This window comes from Gavialis gangeticus, unplaced genomic scaffold (assembly GCF_001723915.1).
Source record: "Gavialis gangeticus isolate Ggan-Ray unplaced genomic scaffold, GavGan_comp1, whole genome shotgun sequence".
NCBI lineage: Eukaryota > Metazoa > Chordata > Crocodylia > Gavialidae > Gavialis > Gavialis gangeticus.
This window is the reverse complement of record NW_017728996.1, coordinates 39,257,322-39,278,183: the sequence shown is the minus strand read 5'-3', so window position 1 is coordinate 39,278,183 and position 20,862 is coordinate 39,257,322. Positions and strand designations below refer to the sequence as shown.

Below are 20,862 nucleotides of genomic sequence, written 5' to 3'. Positions count from 1 at the left end.
TTTTAGACAATCCCATTTGTTTGAATAGGATTCAAGAAGTAAGCTGGTTTTCATGACAACAAGGACTTAAACTATATCTGATTTTATGGATAAGAACCAAGATATTGAACCAAACGTGGGGGGAAAAATAGACGTTTATGATGCTTTAGAGCACACCTATGATGAATTTCAATCTCCCAATGATCTCAATGAACTTTAGATCATGCCCTAACTGGAATATGACCCTAAGTAGGCAGATTACAGTGAGCTCTTGCTGAATTCCTTGAATATTGTTCATAGAACCTCAGATCCCATGTAGCAGAGAGATCCACTCTGAATTTCTGTGCTTTTCCATAAGTGCTGGGATGATGGATGATCTTACAACAAATGAAAAAGAACTTGAGTCCAAAATCGTAATTTTCACTATTCTAGTCTGATGCTTTATTTCTCATTCAGGCAAAAGTCTCCTTGAATTCTATTAGTGAAGTCAATGGAAGCTTTGTCTGAGTAAGTAGTGTAGAGTCTGGCCCAAAAAGAATGCTGTTTAAACTGGATTTATTGGCCTTTAGGAGAGGGGACGAGTTGCAGTTTTGTCTGTGAAAATGTTACTGTGCCAATGCAAAAACGAGATATTGTAAGTATGCTATGGACTGAATTGCTATAGGAATATCACAATAAGGCCAAAGTCCAGTGGACTGCATGTTTTTGCAATACAGTGCAACGTAAGGAGTGAATTGCATCACATTTAACTCCCTCTGAGATACGGTCTGCATTTCTTGTGTCATTTACTATGTTGGCAACCAAACAATAAGTAAGATGTATCACAGACAGTTAGAGCAGCAAAAAGAAATGCTAACCGCAAATTGTGTCATCTGCCATTAATAGTTTACAAGTAATAGAAAATACAAAAGAAACATTCACAGCAAATTAAGTTAATTCAAGTGGCAAAAGCAACAGGGTATGAAGATGTGTGTAATATGTTGAGTATAAAGTTTTAAAATGGATGGCTTCTTTACTCCTTTAGCAGTTTTAGTACAGATATCTTGCCTAACTTCAAATGGTTCTAAAAAGGATTAGATATAATTAATGCTGTATGACCTCCTTTTTCCCCATTTTCAAAGAATGTAGAGCTGTACGTCTAATGAGGACCCCTGAAAGGACTATTATGTTCAATTGTCTCAATTATGCAAATAACGTTGAAATTTTAGCAGAAGGGAGGGGACACTTCAAATTAAAAGTTTCAGCTCCTGCTTTAGCCCTTCTGTGGTGCCAGCATTCTTACAGTGAGTGTAGCCACTCTTTGCAGAGAGGAAGAGAGGTTTAACAAATTGGAGATTTGGGCACTATCAAAGTAGATTTGTTGTGCCTTGTTCCGCCATGAGATGAAAATACCCTCTGGGCAGGGAGATGGGTCATGAGACCGCTAAAGGATTACCTTCAAAGAGAGTCATGAGATTGGTTTGAACAAAGAAGCTGCTCACATGCTTATCATATGAGATTCTCTTCTTAAAGTGGTGGAAACCCATCTACTTGGGAATTCTCATGAACTTCAGAGAGGCTAGAAGTCCCAGCAAGAAGATGAGAGAGAAATCTGAAGAGTAAAGAGAAAGGTGGGATGGAACCTCAGAATTCAATACAATTTATGTAGATAAAATTTAAATAATCTTTCCAAACTGAAAACTTTCATATGAAAAGCAGGTAGGACTTATTTTCAAACTGCTTTACTTTGAATTCCTGACTGTCTTCTGCAGCATTTCTTTTCCAAGATGGTTAAATGTAGATGAGATTTAAGTTAAAACAATGCATAGTAAATTATGGTTGGCTGGATCTTACAACAAAGGTGCAATTACAGTATTCAAACCATTCTTTTTAGGCTTTTCTTTGTTTATTTGGAAGGAGAAGTAACCAGAAATACAAATTGCAAAAACAAAACAGAGGAAATAGCACAACGTTCAAGGTTCAATTTGTAAATGGCTTACAAGTTCAAGAACTATTTGTAAACAATGCTTCAAAACAGGCAGGTGCTTTCAGTGTGGCAGTAATAGAGAGAACAAATGCTAGAGCTACATGACATGGTGGGAAAAATGAGTCTCATACATTTCTGTGTGTGAATGCTACTTCCCGCCACATTTGTGATAAATGGAAATGGAGTTCTAGAGAGTTGGCTTGTATATTTGCTTGCCTTTCAGATTGAACAGGTTTTGTTTTACATTTTTGTTTTGTAAGTCAGTGCTGGCTTTGAGCAGTCACCTTTTGATAACCAAACTTTCTTTGGGACCTCTTCAGGTATTTTAGTAGTCTGGTACATGACAAAGCACATTTCTGACTCAGAGCTGCATTGCTAGCTATCCTTAACATTTTATAAAAAGAGATGATGCATATTTGTTTCACCAGCATCTTGACTATTGCATCATACTATAATGATGCTGTGCCTCATGAACCAATAGGGAAACTCAAAGGGTGACATTCTGAGAACAGAAGTCTTGATGAAGATCTCCTCACTCAGATCCTTCTTCACATGGATTTCACCCCCAGCCTATTAGGGGCATGAAAAGCCAAGTTCAGCCGTAGTTCTCCATCAGCACTCAAGCAAGATGACTTCACAGATCCACATTACCAATGATTCCCCTGGCTGCTGTTCAGGAGGATCGCTACAGAAAAGGTGGTATCAAGACACCTTGAGACAGCAGTCTTTGCTTTGTACTGTCCCAGACAGTCAGTAGCATTGCCAGTACATCTGTCCATCACAGCATCTGACCTGTCAAGTCTTCGTTCTAATCCAGAGTCAAACTCTTGAACTCTGGAGCTTCTTCTTTTCCATAGGAGGATGTGGAGACAGTACCATAGAGACAGCTGCCTCTTTCCTGTATAGAGCGAGGTGATCCATCCACTTTCCCTATTCCTAAATCTTGTGCGGCACATGGGCTTTTGTTATTAGCATCAAGTCAAAGCCACAAACATTCTGCTTCCCTGATACAGATACGTAGCCGCCCAGGTCTGTTCTGAAACTTTGCATGTTGCAGTGCAAAATTTGCTATTTCCATGGGAAGGTAAATAGAACTATGTTGATTATGTCACTGTGAATTTGGGCTTGAAGTCTTGACTACAAATTTTATGAAAAGGGTTTCCCTAAGAAGGCAGTAAGGATTAATAACCTCCTATTTGAAAAGTTTGAAAAACCTCTGATAATTACTTAGTAGCTGTCTGCAGTTAAAAATATTATGTTATTCAGAGAGATGCAGCTACAAATCAGATTGTATTTTACCATGTTTAATAGTAGTTTTTTTCATTTATTTATAAGCCATTAGCATTATCCTTTGTTGAAGTTAAGACCTATTTTTTCTGTCTTCAGAAAATATCCATCTCATTAGATGCCATAAAAAAGTATTAACAAAGCAAGGAAAGCCTTTCCCTGATTACATTGGGCCGACTCATTTCTAACTCAGGCTTAACAGATGTGTAAAAACTTTGCCAGAATAAGGACTATATACAGTATTGAGCCAATTTTTTTTAAATTACATTTATTTAAGCAGCCTTTAAACATTTTTTTTTCTGATGAATTCACTCAATCCAGTGATTTCAGTTCTGGGTATTGAGGTTTCGAGAAAACTGTCAACCTTGTTTTGGCCATTTTCAGAAAAAATAAATAAATACTATGGTAAAATATTATAAATTATATATATTTAGTATCTCCCAGTCAACTACAGTGCCTCTCTTATGAAGACTAAAACAAAAGTGAGGACATCTGTGCAATCACTGCAGCCAAAGAGTTAAACTATACCGAGATTCTTCCCTATTTCAGAATGACAAAGACTTTAGGGTGCAAAATGTAGCCAGTTCTGCCATGACATATAATATTAAAGCTCATGTACCACCTGAAAGTAATTGCTTTAATGGGTATAAAATCAGCCACAACAAGTAGCAATTTTCTACAGCCAGTTTAGCAGACTTTTGCCTGCAGAGTCTTGCTTTCGTGAAAACTGTACATGTTGCAAATAAATGTTAATCTCCTAAGGGAAAAATTGGCTAAGAAATATATAATGTGTGTATTTTCAGAGAGACAGCAAGGGAATAAATGCCTGTGTAACTTTTTTTCAAAAGAAACATTAATTGTATATCCCATTCAAACACTTGAAGTTAATGTTTATTGTTCATAGGGGTCATCTTTATGTAAAGTGTTCTAAATATTTTATAGATTTGGATTATAAATTGGAATGTTACTGTGTGCAGTAATTAAAGAAAACTTTCATAATGTACAGCAAGCTAGCTGTGTAACTTCTGTACTGCTATTCTACTTTTGCTCCATTTCTAAAATGAAATTATGTATATCTGAACGTATCATTACTATTCTTGTCATATTTATACTCAACATCCATAGGAGTGTGAAGATAGCATAGGGGGAAATTATCCGTTCAGTGTACCATGCAATCCCACTCATACTAATTAGACCTGTGAATTTGGGGCTCAGTCTTGCAAATTGTTATGTATACAGGAAGATCTTATATATTTTGCCTCTGAAAATAATGAATTTTTTCATGTCCGGCTGGCAATAATCAGAATATTTATGTGATGAATCAGCATCTTGGTGCTACTTTTGCTGTAGATGAGAACCATATCACGTATGTACAAATATGTGCTTTCTAAATGACTCATCAGCAGTGATATTTAGGTTATTCCTGGACCTGGACCTGGACCTGGACCTGGAACTGCAACCCCTTTTTGCAATATTACAATTAAAAGAATTTAGGCGTTAACAAAAATTTATTCCAGATATTTCCAACAATAGCATCCAGGGCCCAATTCTGCCTCCATCACAGAGACCTTTGTCCTTCCAGTCTAAGTTTTCCCTCTGCCTACCCAAGTTCTAGTTGGACCTTCAGCAAGTAAACAACAGGCAGTAACATACTCTTTTTGACCTCAGTTCCACAAAAGATTAAAAGATGCAGATTGTTAATTAGGGTTATTCATATACTTTAAGTATATTTCCTTAAATACTTTTCTGTTGGGACCTCATAAATATCAAGAATGTAAAGTTGGGGGCATTAAATAGGATACCTTTTCTGTTTAATCCTTGCCACTCCCCCAACCCCTCCCCATCCACCACACCTTTGCTCTAAAACTGGTGTTTAGTATCATAGGTGACACATAGGGGGCCACGAGCCCCCCCCGACAGGTCCACAGCTGATGCTGGGGGCAGTGCCTGTGGGAGCTCGCCAACTCTGCTCCCACTTCTGACACCAACAACAGCACCTTCAGGAGCTCAGCAGCTCCACCGCCGATGCCAACAGCAGTGTCTGCAGAAGCTTGCAAGCTCCACTGCTGATGGCGGCGCCTGTGGGACCTCGCCAGCTCTAGCCCTGCAGCCAATGCCAACGGCAGTGCCTGCAGGAGCTTGCCAGCTCTGATCCTGCTGCCGATGCCAACAGCAGTGCCTGCAGGAGTTTGCCAGCTCCACTGCTAACAGCGGCACCTGCAGGAACTCTCCAGCTCCGCTGCCAACGCTGACAGTGGTGCCTGGGGGAGCTCGCCAGCTCCAGCCCCACAGCCAACGCTGACTGCAGCTCCTACAGGTGCCCCCCCAAAACTTGGGAGGCACCAGTGGCCCATGTTCAGTATAACGAATACATTCTTTTCTCAAGTCTGCCTTAGTACTGCCTTGGCTTCATATCATGTCTAGCCGACACTGCATGTTAATGAAAGGGATGGTAAGAAAAGGTACCTATACATGAGTGTGGAGGCTGCTCTGACATGCTGGAATTCCAGCATGTCAGAGCAAACTCAATTAATCATGTGCCTCATGTATCAGCATCCCTGTGCTTAAAAATGGTGGCAGCAGTGCCTGAACTAAAGCTTGTTGAACAAGCTTTAGTTCAAGCACACCACCACCATTTTTAAGCACAGGGACTCTGATACAGGAGCCACAGCAGTGCTTTTATTAGAACGGCTCTCGGAGCCACTCTAATTAAAGCACCGCCCCACCCACTTCCGGAGCATGTGTAAAAGTGCCCTAATGTGCTACAAAATACCTTTCTCAATATCACTAGCTTCAGCTAACAAGTTCATCTCTCCCTAATGAAGGTCTAGTGATTTTATACTAGATTATTAGTAGCTACCATGCTACTTTGACTAATATCAGGCAAGGGCCCATGCGTTTTTCCCTTCCCATGAGCTCCATTTTCTGGTACTGGACCCTTTGGATAGGTTTATTATGTGTGTGTGGGGGGGAATTTTGACACAAAGCACAAATATCTAGCTATCGAGTTTGACACAAAGCATGAATATCTATCTTTCGATTGATTGATCGAAAGATAGATATTCGTGCTTTGTGTCCAAATTTTTATAAAATATATAATAGACACATAATTATTGTGATTACTGTTGTCACCCAAACATGAACCAAGAATATTTCTCAAAGGCAAAATATGGTACTGGCCTTTTTGGACACGTTTATGAGGTTTAGTAAAAGACAGGGGATTTTCCTATCATATGAACCTATTTATTGTTGGTTCTAACTCTGTAAAACTTTAAAAAAATGAGTTAAAGTTTTCTTTAGGCTGAATATTTTTCTGGAAAGGTACTGCCAAAAGAATTCTCAGAAATTCTTGAATAAGTCTAAGGGAAAAAAAATATGTTATTTCACCTATTTTATAATTCTCAGCTGACCTTTTCTTTGAAAAGTTCTGGCACACCCATGCTTTAGAGGGAGCTTGAAATTTGGTGGGCTGGGGCGAGGAGGGGTATTGAGAAAATGACTGACTAACTTCTGAATCCATGTATAATCTATGCCATTTGATTAATTTCTAACCATGATTGGAGATGTAGTTTTATCTATTGACCCTCCATCACTACCAGTTCTGTCACTCCAGTCTTTGTCCTTACTGTAAAATAACAAATTCTCTGACAAAGTTGCTAGAAAATGAAGGCCTCAGGCTTAACCATATGAAATCCATCATGGTCAGAATAAGAGTTGTTTTTAACAGACATCTCCTTTTTTCATTGCTTTCTAATTACAGGCACCTGAAAGTTGTAATTAAAGCCTTCATAACTATATATTGATTACTAAGGTGTCTAGTTTTCCCACTGTCCTAGTAGATGTACCTGCATATATTATATCCTGCTAAACAACTGAGCTAGTATCAATCATAACAAATACTATTTTAGACATAACTGTTACAAACAAAGTAATTATAGCTGGTTTCTTGGCTCAGATTATGAACCTGTTTTGTTCTGTTTTTCTACAGCACATTATTAAAGCTAGTGGATGACTGAAGCTCCAGTGGACTATGATAATGCAAATAATAAAAAGTAGTAACTGGGTTTTGCAGCTCAGAGTGGACTCTGCTCAATAAGAAATAGGTCTCCAGCTCCTCATGTAACCTGTACACTTTTAGTATTTTTCTCCCCTAAAGCTTAATTATGTACAGTAGTTTTTTTCAAAGGTGGCTAGACCCATTTCATAACTCTTCTGTTCCTATACTTGGACCTGACTTGCAGTTTTGAAGGGATTGTCCACCTGGCATTTTTGTTCTGTCCCTCTTTTTGAACAGTTCATACTCCTCAACCAGTAACATCTAGTGAAACCACATCAGATAGCATGAGTAGTAGAGCTACACCTTGTTCTTCTTGTTGAAACCAGGTCCAGAGTAGACTTTGTAGAGCCCTATACAAAATGATTATGTTGGAGGTCACTGACAGACTTCTGTGGCTGATTTGAGGCTTTGGGATGAAGTGTTTTTCAGCTGGCCAGGTTGGAAATCTCTCTCAGGACTGCTTGAGAATGTTTTAGCTGTAAGAGAGATCAAGGTTCTTATGCCTGGGAAAAAGGAAATGAGATGATATCCATAGCTGGTGAGTATGTTGCACTAGAAAAGTGGGTCATCTTGCCAATCTTAGGTGCAACAGGCCAGTAACTGGGGTAAACAATAGGTATGTATGGAAAATAGAGTGTCAGAATGGAGTTTTCATGAACATGCGCCCTGCAAGCCCTATTACTGGAAAGATGGGATATGTATGACTGGCCCTTTGAAGGGGAGAAAAGCAGGGACATCACATTTTTGACAGGGCTCTAGCACTTGCTGTCATTCTGTAACAAGTTGTGGATTACTCTGCCATTCTACAGTTCTATGATGACTTTATGATGAAAAGATGGCAGTGAAAGAGAGAGAAAGAGGAAGGCAATCTTTGTTCAAATTAATCTAATCTATGCATTTGGAATGAAAACCAGGGAGGAAGATGGCTCCTATGTGCAGCTTGAAGGATTATTTGAACTCAGTTTTAGATATTCATTACTTAATCCAAAGAAATCTGAACTCTGTGTAGAGGTGATAACTTTTATTAGACCAACTAGATAGTTGCACAAAAAATGCTTTATTTGCAAGCTGTTGGGCGCACACACCCTTCTTCAGGTATAGGAGAATGCAAAGATTGTAAAATTTCTCCTAGGTGGAAATGAAAATTCATGTCACTTAATCCAGTAATTCAAGACAAAAGTCTATAGGTGATATCCTGGCTCTGCTGAATTCAGGCCACTGGCTTCAATAAGCCCAGGATTTAGAATAATAGAAACAGAAAATGAGGGTTGGAAGGGACCTCAGGAGGTCATTTTGTCCAATCCCCTGCTCAAAGCAAGACTATCCCCAACTAGATCATTCCAGCCAGGATTTTGTCAAGCTGGGTCTTAAAAACCTCCAGCCATAAAGCTTTACTTTCCTACACTAAAAGTTCTACACTTTGGCATAATTTTCATAAGTGACTAATAATTCTAGATGTCCCACTGGAGATGCTAAAAAAAAAAATGGCCTGCTTTTTTCCTTGAAATCAGCCTGTTGAGGTCTGATAAACTGGACACCCAAAACCACTAATCACATCTGAAAAACTGCTTTATTCTTTGAAAGAATATATATTAACTTATGTGTTGGAAACTGTGAAGAACCCAAGAGTACTTACCGGGAGCAGGTCCCTAGGCAGGGGAATTTGCCCAGCTGGAATGGCATGGCTAAGCTGCAATGGTATCTCCCGATCCACCGTGGCCCCGCTTTATCACCTCACTGGGTGAGAGGGTGAGACGAATCAGCCTAATTAAGCGGCCAGGGCTATTTCTGGCACAGGAAAGATGGGATGAGGGAGAGAGAGTAGAAGGAGAGGACAGCTTAGGTAGATAGCAGGGATACCCATCTGCTGCCCAAAACAGAAGTCCCTGGGAATGGGGAAAGAGACCTGCTGGGTCTTGTGAGCTCAAAGGAGCTCATACCTAGAAAAAAAGAGAGGACAGAGACAGTTTCCGTGTTACTTGGCCACCATAGGCTCAAGCCAGAAGTGAGTGAGGGGGTGCTAGAGCATGGCTGTCTGGCACACAGCTAGCGTGGGCTGTGTGTTAGCTTCTTCTTCCTGCTGCCCCTGAGGTCTCTGGGATTTGCAGTCCAGACTCACAGTACCAGGACTCTGCAGGGTTTCTCACCACTTCTTCCTGCTTCCAGGTGCCTCCGGATGCTTCTGCACCCCACCTCCCCTTGCCAAATCCTGTACCTGTCCCTGGGTCAACTAGACTTTTCCACAACTCCCAGAGATCCAGGATAGCTTTTGCCCAGTTTGTTTACTTCCCAGGTATCTTATTTTCCTCTCAGGTAATGGTAGTTATGTTACTGTATATAGAAAGTCTCTGAACGTGTATAGAAGTATAAATACACATTTGCAGATATGTGTCAGGGATGTGGACATTGTTACCATGTTCCAGGAAACTGACATTTCTTTTTTCTCTTTGTCTTCCATTTGTTCAAATCGTACTTAAATGGTTCCCTGTAGCTCTTGAAATATTTTAATTTTTGTACTATGCGGTTTAAATTTAACTTAATATGTAGCATGTTTTATTAAGTATGTTATGGGGTGCAAGTAGCATTCCTAGAAAAGGATTAACAATTTTTATTCCATTTCTTAAAAAAATGTTAGAATAAATTGTATGATAATGACCCACTGAGCCATGATTGAGAATCCCTGCTCTATCACTTGCCTTCTGCAGTATTCTGCCCTTAATCTTTACTGTAAATAGGTCCAAAATCAGCAAAGTATACTCAAATTTAACCGTATGTATGATTGCATTTAGGATGTGCTCCATTGAAGCTAGGAAAAGACTGCCCAAAGAACTCTCACAATTGCTACAATGACAACTCAGCTATAGCTGGTCACTAAATGGTCACTGCTCCATTTAATTATACAACACCAGAAAATTTACATAATAGAGTGGAGGCTGAAGGAGCACTCTACTAAATTTCCAGATTGTTTATCCCTACATCACGTTCTCTGAAGCTTCAGAAAATGCATACAGACTCTAGCATTGCAAGGAAAGCTCAGGCTCTGTAAGGAATAAATACCAAGATGTACCACTATTTCATCAGACCTTCCAAAACACTCAAGAAATCCAGTGTCTCATTTGGCAGGTGAAGTGTGATTTTCCTTCTCAGCCCATTTTATCAAACATGAAAACACTAGTTTACAAATTCAATAGCACTGCACATTGCCTAGTCCTATAGCTGCTTCTGCCTAAATGTGAGGAGCATAGTGTGCTTTATGGGTCACTAGTACACAGGAAAGACAGCTGATCTTTCTTGCATTACTCATTGACCAAATGTACTAAACCAGCAATCAGATCTTGATCTTGTTTCCTTCATGTTTTACATCCTGCATCACAGTTTTTACATCCCATCTATGTTTTCTCACTGCAGGATACAGGTACCTGCTCTTGATGATAATTGTCTGTACTCAGAATCCGCCTCATGTCAGGAGAATAAAACCCAATATTATTCAGGCTTGGCAATAGTTTTGAGACTGGAAACCAAGAATTTGAAAGGGTTTTATTTTGTTTTGCTTTGCCTTTATTTAAGAGACCTTCATCACTTTCATTAAGAAGAATAAATCTGCCACAAAGCATTTTGAAGTGCAACTTCCCAAGATTAGGTTCTGATTAACACATTCTGGTTTTATAATAAGATGGATTTTTGAACGCCTTTAGTTTTAACAAGTTTGCGTCTTGCTCTTTTATGTTTCTTAGAGTTCAGTGGAAACCAGCAGAGTGTTTGTTAGTGGCATGATCATGCTGGCATTACCTATTTGTCTGTCAACATAATGCTCCCACTGGCTGTTGGCCTGAAATCTGTAGTTAATCTGTCACAATCCTTTCAAAATTCTTCCGTTCAAAGGCTGTTAAAAAGTACTTCATTTTTTCCAAACTCAGTGGGACTTTATATATGCTTATATTTTTTCCCAAGAAACCAAATACATTCTTCTCTAGTGTGATCTAGCTGCTTTTCAGAGGTATACAGAATCCATATCTCATAAATGGGTAATGTGCCTATTTTCTGATAGTGGATGTGTCTGCTGAAGTATTTGCACTGGATTATTATCAAGCTTTGAGTAAGAAGATTAAACAGACAAGAGCAGAGAAACTTCAAAGGCTGACCAAACATGCTTTGTGAGTTCTTATTCCACTGATCTGTAATGCCTGCTTTTGCCTTCCTATCATGAGCAATGAAAAATAAACCAGTAGTGCATAAAGTATTGTTTGATTGTAGTGGCTGAGCCCTAAATGCATTTGAGACGTGGGTGTACAATGCTTTTTTTTTTCAATATAGCAGCAGAGAATGGACTTCACTATTATAGGGTTTTCTAATAAATATTTGTCTGAATTCAGATATACCGTAGAGCTCTTTTTAGATACTACTTGCAAAAGCTTTCTTATCAGACGCAAATGAGGGAGAAAGTGTCAGACTTAAGATAGGTTTTGTTTGCTTGTTTGTTTGTTGTTTTTTCCAAATTGTACTTAACTCTAATGTTTCTGCATAAAGGAAATTAGGTAACAATAGAAAGCTGATTCTTTCACAGAGTACAGGGTAAAATAATCTATGATGACATTATATACAGTCAATCTGCTTTGCCATGTTATATTCTCAGTGTCAACTATCAATTAGATTTTGAGCTACTAAGTATGGTTTTCAAATCTGTGGGGTTTATGAAGGAGATCTGTCTATCCAGATCCTACTTTCTGCAGAGTCTGAGTCCTTGAGGAGGGAAGTTATTCAAAAAACATAACATTTGCATACACAAAATATTCAATGCATTTAAAATGCTAAAAAGAGTGGATTATTAACAAAAGCCCTGTGATGTTATTCTTTCAGAGCCATGATACTTATACAGTATACCTGAGTACCCCAAATGGGAGTTTGGTATAGACAAGTTCAGTATGTATGTACCCATGTAACAGACAACATGGGAATAAGCTGTAGAACAGCATGAAGCCTGGGCATTTTGTGTATGTGCACACAGGTTTAACCCAAATCTCTTTTTATGGCATATCACAAAGCAGTAGTGTCCATGCACACTGACAACAGACAAACCCAATACTGACTTGGAAGACCAAATGTGTTGGCTGTAATCATTAAGGCCTGACAGCACTACTGAGCCTCACCCAACCATGCAGAAGGCAGTGCAGGGATGCGCCTTACAGACCATGTCACATTTCATTCAGTCTCTTGAGTCAGTGCTTCTGGCAGAGGGTTTATTCAAAAAGACTGATTCTTTCATAGGGAAGGTGGCAGCAATATGTTACAATCCTAGTTCAGGAAGAAAACAGGAAATGCGGAATACAGTGTCAAATGTGACAGATGGTTTTATGTCAGTTGATTTCAAAACTACCACTGAAATGACGACTACTGAAAAGAGTAGGAGGCCTTCAAAGTGGCTGCAATAATTTAAAAAAATGAAATGTCTGTCAGGGAAAATAAGAGTGTATTTTACAGGAGGGGGAAATCTTAAGCCTTAAAAACTCAATGAGACTTGATTACGCAGAATGCTATCATCAATAGGAACACCCTTTAGGCATCTTACTTGATATCTGTACAAATCAAGCAACTGTGCAAGTCACATATCATTGCAAAATATGATATTCTGACCTGCACAATAGACGTGCTTTCCAAATTATAGAGGCTGAAGCAGCTACATTTCATCAGATACAGTGTCAGGCCATATTAGTCCTGTTACTCAGAAAATCCAAGAACAAAATGAAAGTAAAACTCAGGATGAGTGATTTAAGCAGCAATTCAACCAATGCAGCAAAACTTTCAGCACTGCTGATGACACTGTTGCAAAAGATTTCTGTCTGTGCTAGGACATGCAAAAGGAGAACAGTAATTTGAAATATTTCAGAAAATGAAGATATCAGTGTTCTTCGTGAGAATTATATTGCAGCTTACATAGATGGTGTCAAGCAATGTCTGTTAAGAACTGAGGTCAGGTAGTACTGCTCTTGAGAACTGTATCTTATGCCTGTTGGCAGCACTGTTTAACACATAATGTAGATCTTTATGCTGTGGAAATATTTGAAAATCCTGTCTCACATTGTTCATGAAGCAGATAAAGTAGTGACCTATATCAGGTGTGGACTAATAAATGATTTTACCTTACTCTGTGACAACCTGAGCCAATGTGATTTTTGCTTGGGAAATTGACCATAGGATTGAAATAAAGTTTTCGTGAATGATTGATCAGCTATTATTCCTTGCTGGTGCTTTCAGTCATTACTCTTCCATAGTATGCTTAGCTTACTGGATATTTAAATTGTGAGTCATCCCTACCTCCCGCCAGGGAGACTATAACAATTCTTTTTATGTTGTAAATGCATTTACTAGCATGTTTGCCAGTAGGGAGAGTTAAGGTAGTTTTCTCTTATTTTGGACTTCATGGAGCAAAATAAAGAGCTGGACAGGAGCTCATAAGTCAGCATATAAGAAAAATTCAGACCCAGCTGAGCCTCAAAACAGGGAATATAGGGGAATAAGCAAACATTTCATTCATTGTGTTGCAGAATGCTGTATTGACCAAGCCATTACACTCATCCAACCTTTATAAGTCATATTGATGGAGCATTTATCAGACAGAAACCTGCAGTTTTTTGTTAGTTTGTTTGTCTAGCCATAAATTTAGCAGGGTTTTCGTCTTCGTTAGATAGCCTCAGGTTTTGGCTGAGGAAGTCTTGAAAGTTCCTGTGCCATTTTCATCCTCATAGCTCTACAAATGACATTTCACTTTGGTAGGGAAAATTAAAACCAAGTTTAAATGTCCATTACTTGAAAAACAATTTAAGACTATGTTTTGCAACCTCATAATAATCAGTGTTTATCAGCAAGGCAGCCTTATTCATATAATTGAAATGGAAGGATGTTTAATATCTGGTATCTCTCAGCATTTCAACACATCACAATTAGTTGTTGGGTTTTGTATTGTACTAGTAGCATGATTTTGCTGCTGAGTGAGGATCAGGATACAGAGGAAGAGTTTACCAGCTCAGAAAGTTTGGAAATCCTTGGCTTGTGGCCACTTATGAACTACACACAATTCAGGATCATTAAATCTAATTGCCATGCTAATGCCACAGATTTTTAATTGCATTGCACAGACCTGTAGCTTTGTTCTAGTTCACTTATAATTCAGGCTTGAAAAAGATTATGAGCCTTGGCATCAAGAATTGTATTTGCAGTAGAAATGGTCCCACAGATCCCATTTGTCCTCAAGGTTAGTTCTGTTCCTCCTATTCCACCAATATGCCTTGGTTTGTGAATGTGATACCTCCTAATTTAAGGAGCCTGTCTCCTAGAATACCAATTTGATGGTTTAATGTGTTAATAAAAGCTGCCTCACAATATGGGTGTAGATTGGTCTGTCAAGCGAAAAAGAGAGGAAAATAATTTATTTATATATGTATGTATTCAATTATTCATGTTTATGAAACTTACATATATAAGTATATACATTTATGTATATGATCTTTTCAACAAAGTAACTTTTTCAAAAAAATCTACAAAAAGGCATTATTTGAGCTCCTTACTATTTTGTTTCTTTAAGTCACACAATATTCTGCTTTTCTACAATTCTTTTTTTTTACTATGTTGTACGTGCAGCTCAGCAAATACATCAGAATATGGTTTCTCTTTTTCTTTTTCAGGGTCAAAAGGCTTGGATAGAGAAGACCTTTTTAAAAAGAGAATGCATCTATATAATTGCCAACAACAAAGACACTAGCAGGTAGCATTTGAAACCTTTTCAATTTATTTGAATAGAAGATGGTTACCATGGGGGTCAGTGGAATTGGTCTGGATTTACACGGGTGTAGGTTAGGGTTACTTTTACTCATTGCTTAGAGGGAGAAGGTGATAGAGGAGCAGAAGTAAAAAAGATGTGTGTTCATGCTATGCAATCTGAAGCAGATACAAAGGAGCACAGAGAAGGCCAACACTGGAAGACAGGAGTGAGTAGTAGGGGAAAGCAGGTAGGGGTGAGACCAGAGAACCAAAGTGCGGCAAGTTTGCAGAGATTTTGAAAAACAAAAATCCCAGAATGAGCTCTGAGATAGATGAGGCAATGGAGAACAATACAGTCCTGATTCATGAACCAAAACATGCCTGATCTCAGCATTCTGGATGTTATATTATACTCCTGTATAGTACCATAGTACAGTACTATAATTCTAGATGTAACATGTAGCATTACTGCTATTATGTTATCAGTTGGCAAACTGTGGTCCATTCACTGGTGGAAGAGAGTTCAAGATGCCTTTTCTAATGCCCCTCTGTTCTCTGTCTACATGATGGGCAACAGAGAAACAAAAGCAGGCCCCTCACAGCTACTACTTTACCCTAACCTGGGAAACATACCTACATGGTTCCTTCCTCCCAGAGAAGTGAAGTGAGTCACTTGGTCCTTAAGCATTAAGAAACACCTGTGGCCTGGTACACCTGAAAAAAGGGGCTTGTTACATTTGTCTTGATACAGTTCATACAAGATGCTTCTGTGGCTCTCCTAACATTGTATGTGTGATATACAAAATAGGTAGATATGCAAGTCAGAGATTGTGTGTATAGTCTAAAATCTAATTCTTCATGCCTATGGAAGCTTAACTTATCTTTTTAAATGGATATTGGAGATCCTGTATTCATTATTGCTCCAAATTCTAACTTTCAGGTGCTGCTGTGGCCAGCTCATTAGTCAACATATTCCACCCCCTCCAAGTATAACAGCTAACAAAAATGGAGAGGAAACAAAGCAGTTGGAAACGCATCCAGAAAAATGGTCTGTCAGTAAGCACACCCAAACATGCCCAACAGATGCCTATGGAAATCTTGAATTCCAGGGAGGTGGGCATTCAAATAAGGCCATGGTAAGGAGCAGAGCATATGCTGTAGTGACATATTCATCTGTGGTCAGGATCTTAGCTCACTAAGGGCCAGCTCCTTTGAAGTCAAAGAGAGTCTTTCTCTGTACCTCAGAGAGCTTTGGACCAGACTTCTGATCCTAAATATTTAGGGACAGTATTATGCTAAACTGAAAAACATCTTATCATAATGCTTAGATCCTCACCTGGTTAAAATTGTCATAGTTCACTGAAGTTGATGAAGCTTATGTCATTTACAGTATTTTAATCACATATGCACTCACTGCTGGCATGAAATGTGTTTATTTGTGGCCCAAGCATCCAAGTCAAAGTAGGTATAAATGCAGCAGATTTATTTTACCAGATGTATAAAAGTGTTTAAGTGAATGTAAACTTGAAAAGCTGAAGATTGGAGTCCTGCATTCCTTAACGATGCAGGCACAGCATAAACACCAGGGCTAGGGACAGAAATTACACGTAAACCAGGATAAGTGCTCAGAAACCAGTTCAAATCTGTAACACAACAGAAGTTCATTGCACATAAACCACTTTCAAAATGGCTAAAACTGGTTTAAGATAAACCTAGATGGATGTAGTATCAGACTTAACTGATTTATGTTAAGTCTATTTATTGAACTTCTGTCCCAGATCCCCTCTAAATTCAAGTTAACTCACAGCATCCCAGCATCCCAGGATGCTTTGCGCCTTCCCTGCAAGCCCTCCCTCCAGAGCCTTGGCCCAAGCAGTCTGCTTCAGCTGAGCAAGGAGGTGTGCTCTAGTACCCCTGGCTTCTGGCCCGGGTCACTGCGGGCAAGTGGCTGCATTTCTGGAATCAAAATCAATGTCTGTTCATTTGCTTATCAGTTCAATCTACGCAGCTTAGATTAACCTACGAAAATTGAATTGACGCAGCCTCAGGCTTTTTGACTGACTGTACTTAGTCCAGCAGTCCAAGCTATCTGTCCACACACACCTCTTCTCACTCCTGCTCCACTCCTAGCATCTGTCCCTGTACCTGTTTGTTCCATGGCCTAGGAGAAAATATACATGGGTCTCCAGCCAGGTATGTAGGTTGCTACTTCTTTTTGATAGTCAATCCAAGATTCTAGGAACCAAAGAAAACACCTGTTCCCTTTCATGGTGCTAATTTTCCACAATTCAAATTCCATATGAGAATTTTGTCCCACATTTTCCCACCCCAAAATGTTTTAAAGCTTTGTTCACATAATCAATGGCACAGTCACAGCTACCCAGGAGTGGAGGAGAGGGCCTCAGACTGTCTAATTCTTTTTCTTTGTAAGCAATATAGAAACTTTCACGCTATGCTTTTTAAAAAAGATTAAAACCTTTTCTTATTGACATTAGATTTGTGTAACATAGGTGTATGATGGTCTGTCAATGGCAGATATAACGAAGAAAATAGACTGACGAAGACTGCTACAAATTATTTTGCAGTATATCCGTCTGTCATATGACACCAAGCCAGATTCGCTGCTTCATCTCATGGTGAAAGACTGGCAACTGGAACTCCCCAAACTTTTAATCTCTGTCCATGGGGGCCTTCAAAACTTTGAATTACAACCTAAATTGAAGCAAGTATTTGGGAAAGGCCTGATCAAGGCTGCCATGACAACAGGGGCCTGGATTTTCACTGGAGGAGTTAGTACTGGTAAGAACTGACCACCCTCTAAATTTGACTTATCAACTGAATGTTTTCAGCTCCCATTGTTTCTCATTAGTAACCCATGCATGAATGTTGCATAGGCTACAGTCCCATGGACCACTGGGGTTTTTTACATGTAAGCACTGCAGCACCAGGTGCTTTGAAAAGTGCCCAGCACTGCAAAGGATGCAACTGTATATGTGGCACGTCAGCACGAAAAAATAGTTCTTTAACTAAAACACCTCAGATGTGCTTTAATTCCAAAGAGTACTACTGCAATTTTCTGTGCACTGATGTGCATTTCCCCACTTATACAACTGCACGCAGCACAGTGTAGTGTGTCAGCTCATGTGTGGAGCAGACTCAATTAATCAAGTCTGCTCTGAAGCAGTGGATCTCCAGCATGTTGCAGAACAAAAGGTACATGTATAAATGCCCATTATGATCATCCAGCCCAACCTCCTTGTAACAGAGACAACAGGACTTCTATGAATTAACTCCTCTTTGCATTACAGTGCATCTTGGCAGATTATCCAGTATTCATTTTATTTATGTAGAGTCCACCAGAAACATAAAAAAATTGTTCCAAGTTAATCTCTGCCCACCCTCCTACACTCCCATCCCCTCCCCATCAAAAAATTACATCTTAGTTCTTGTCTGAATGTGTCTGACTTCAACTCCCAGGCATAGGGATCTTGTTATAACTGGTCACATCTACACAAGACACTGACTGCCCAGTAGCCCATGACTACTGCACTGTAGCATTGCATGGTAGGAAGCGTGACATGACACTACTGCAGAGTAGTCACAAGCTACTGTGCAATCAGCATCATGAAAAAGGTGTTCCTTGGTGTAACTGTGCAGTAACTTTGGTTACTGTTCAGTCATTTAGCACTGTTTTATACAAGTACTAAATGACTGAGCAGTAATGACTGCGCAGTCACCATCTCATGTAGAGGCAGCCTTTGTCTCCTAAATAATGAAAAGTCCTCTGGTCTCAGATTTCTGTTCCCTGTGCAGGTGCTTACAGACTTCTTGTTAAGCTTAACAAAAACATGGATCCACTTTGAATCCTCCGTTGTAAAGCAAGTTTTCCAAATCTTTGATTATCCTCATGGCTCTGCTCTGGACCCCTCCAGTTTTTTCAGTTTCCTTTAATTGTGAACACCAGAACGGTGTTCCAGGAACGGTGCTAAATATAGTGGGACTCTAACCCCTCCACTTCCTCTCAGGGGTCCCTGATGTACATGTCCAAGGATCACATTAACTTTGTTTGGGCACAGCATTTCACTGAAAGTTCATGTTCAGCTGGTTATCCATCATGATCCCAAGTCTTTTTAAAAGTTCTTGCCTGCTAGATAAGCATGGCCTATATTCTTTGTCCCAAGGTGCATGGCTTTACATTTAGCTGCACTAAAACACATTGTTTGCATCCTCTCATCTTACCAAGTGACCAGAAGGCTCTGTAAACTTTGTTTGATTTGAAAAAAAATTATCAGTGATGATTTTATGTTTTTGTCTAGGTCACTAATAAAAACAGGGTTTCATAGTGCAGGGCAAGGAACAGTCCCCATAGGACCCCAGCTAGGAAAACACATTGATTATTCCCTATTTGCAGTTACATTTTGAGACTTGTAAGTTAGCAAGTTTTTAATCCATTTAATGTGTGTCCTGTTGATTTTGAAGGAAATGGAAACAAATTGGATGTCATTTTCAACCATAATATTTTAAGTATCCAATTTCTTTAACTACAATGTATCTTTATAGCTGGTTATTTTGTATGCAAAGACACTCATCCTAGATTATTATGACTGTAGGCAGACCTCTGGAACTGCATGGAGCCCCTCTGCCATGTGTTTGTAAGCGTTTTCTCATAGCACCGCCATAACACAGAGATGCTGATTGCTCTTAATGAGACCTATTTTATGTAAAGAAATGTTTACTTCTTTTTTACTATTAGTTTTCTGCCTTGAAAGGACTTTAAAAATTACATGTGCTTAAATTGGCACGCTGTGACTAAAATAACTGAGTTCAGTGGTTAAGTCTCTGCAAGACTTGGACCTAAGTGACACCACTGTGGTTTCATGCAGGGGTTTGCTCCCACACATTACAAAATAAGATCAGGGCCTAAAAAGGCAATTGGGATACAAATGGCTTCTCTTTCAAGACTCTACTATTGCAAAATGTTTTATAGAAGATATCTGTGCTACAGATTGCAGTATAGGGTAGCAATACCAGAAACAGCTTTATACAAGCTACTGGCTGTATTTGGGAGTACTGGCTGCAGTCCAGCCTCAGCAGTAAAGAGCTTAGTGAGGGCTAATTTACTTAGCCAAGAGGCAGGTATCAAACTATTTGCCAGCATTTTCCTTTTAAGCCTTAAAAGGGTCAAGAATGAATTTAACTGCATTGTGCCTATAGGTGTAATTCGCCACGTTGGAGATGCCCTGAAGGATCATTCTTCCAAGTCCAGAGGACGCATATGTGCCATAGGAATTGCACCATGGGGCATTGTAGAAAACAAAGAGGATCTGATTGGGAAAGATGTAAGTTTCTTCTCTAATAAAACTCCTCTGTGGTCAGATATTATTCTTGTTGACCATAGAATAAAGGACATGGTTTATCTGTTTTCAGTTTGTGCATGTTTGTGTTTTCACTGTGTCCAAAATGCATCAAGAGATAACGTTAATGTGTGTTCTGGAATTAATTCCTTTCAGTCATGTTAGTTGGACTCAAAATGTTTTGCTGAAGAAAGAAGTTAGGCAATACTAACTGGGTGGGGACTCTTTCTCATTTATAGAGGGTAAAGAAAGGACCCTGTAGGTGTTAACCTTAATCCCAGGAAGGAGAAAATAGGAAACACTGACATAAGGATTAATGGATGATGGTTAAAACAGGGGCTATATGAATTCATGGTGATAGATCTATTCATGGCTATTGAACAGAACAGTTGAAGATGTTTCCTCTGACATCTCTAAACCAATAATGATGGATGCTAGGAAGAGTATGGAATAGGGGAAAGATC

The 20,862-nt window shown here is 39.2% G+C and overlaps 1 protein-coding gene and 1 long non-coding RNA gene across 2 annotated transcripts in view; one reads left to right on the top strand and one right to left on the bottom strand.

Annotated features, from left to right (window-relative positions):
- TRPM1 (transient receptor potential cation channel subfamily M member 1) overlaps positions 1 to 20,862 on the top strand; it is a 139,006-nt gene that overhangs the window by 46,122 nt on the left and 72,022 nt on the right. The window contains exons 2-5 of the mRNA XM_019504352.1: positions 14,969 to 15,048; positions 15,985 to 16,180; positions 17,630 to 17,843; positions 20,259 to 20,383. Coding sequence (XP_019359897.1) covers positions 14,969 to 15,048; positions 15,985 to 16,180; positions 17,630 to 17,843; positions 20,259 to 20,383 — 615 coding nt within the window. The remainder of the gene's footprint in view (positions 1 to 14,968; positions 15,049 to 15,984; positions 16,181 to 17,629; positions 17,844 to 20,258; positions 20,384 to 20,862) is intronic.
- LOC109288674 overlaps positions 1 to 20,862 on the bottom strand; it is a 95,608-nt gene that overhangs the window by 17,412 nt on the left and 57,334 nt on the right. The window lies entirely within an intron of this gene.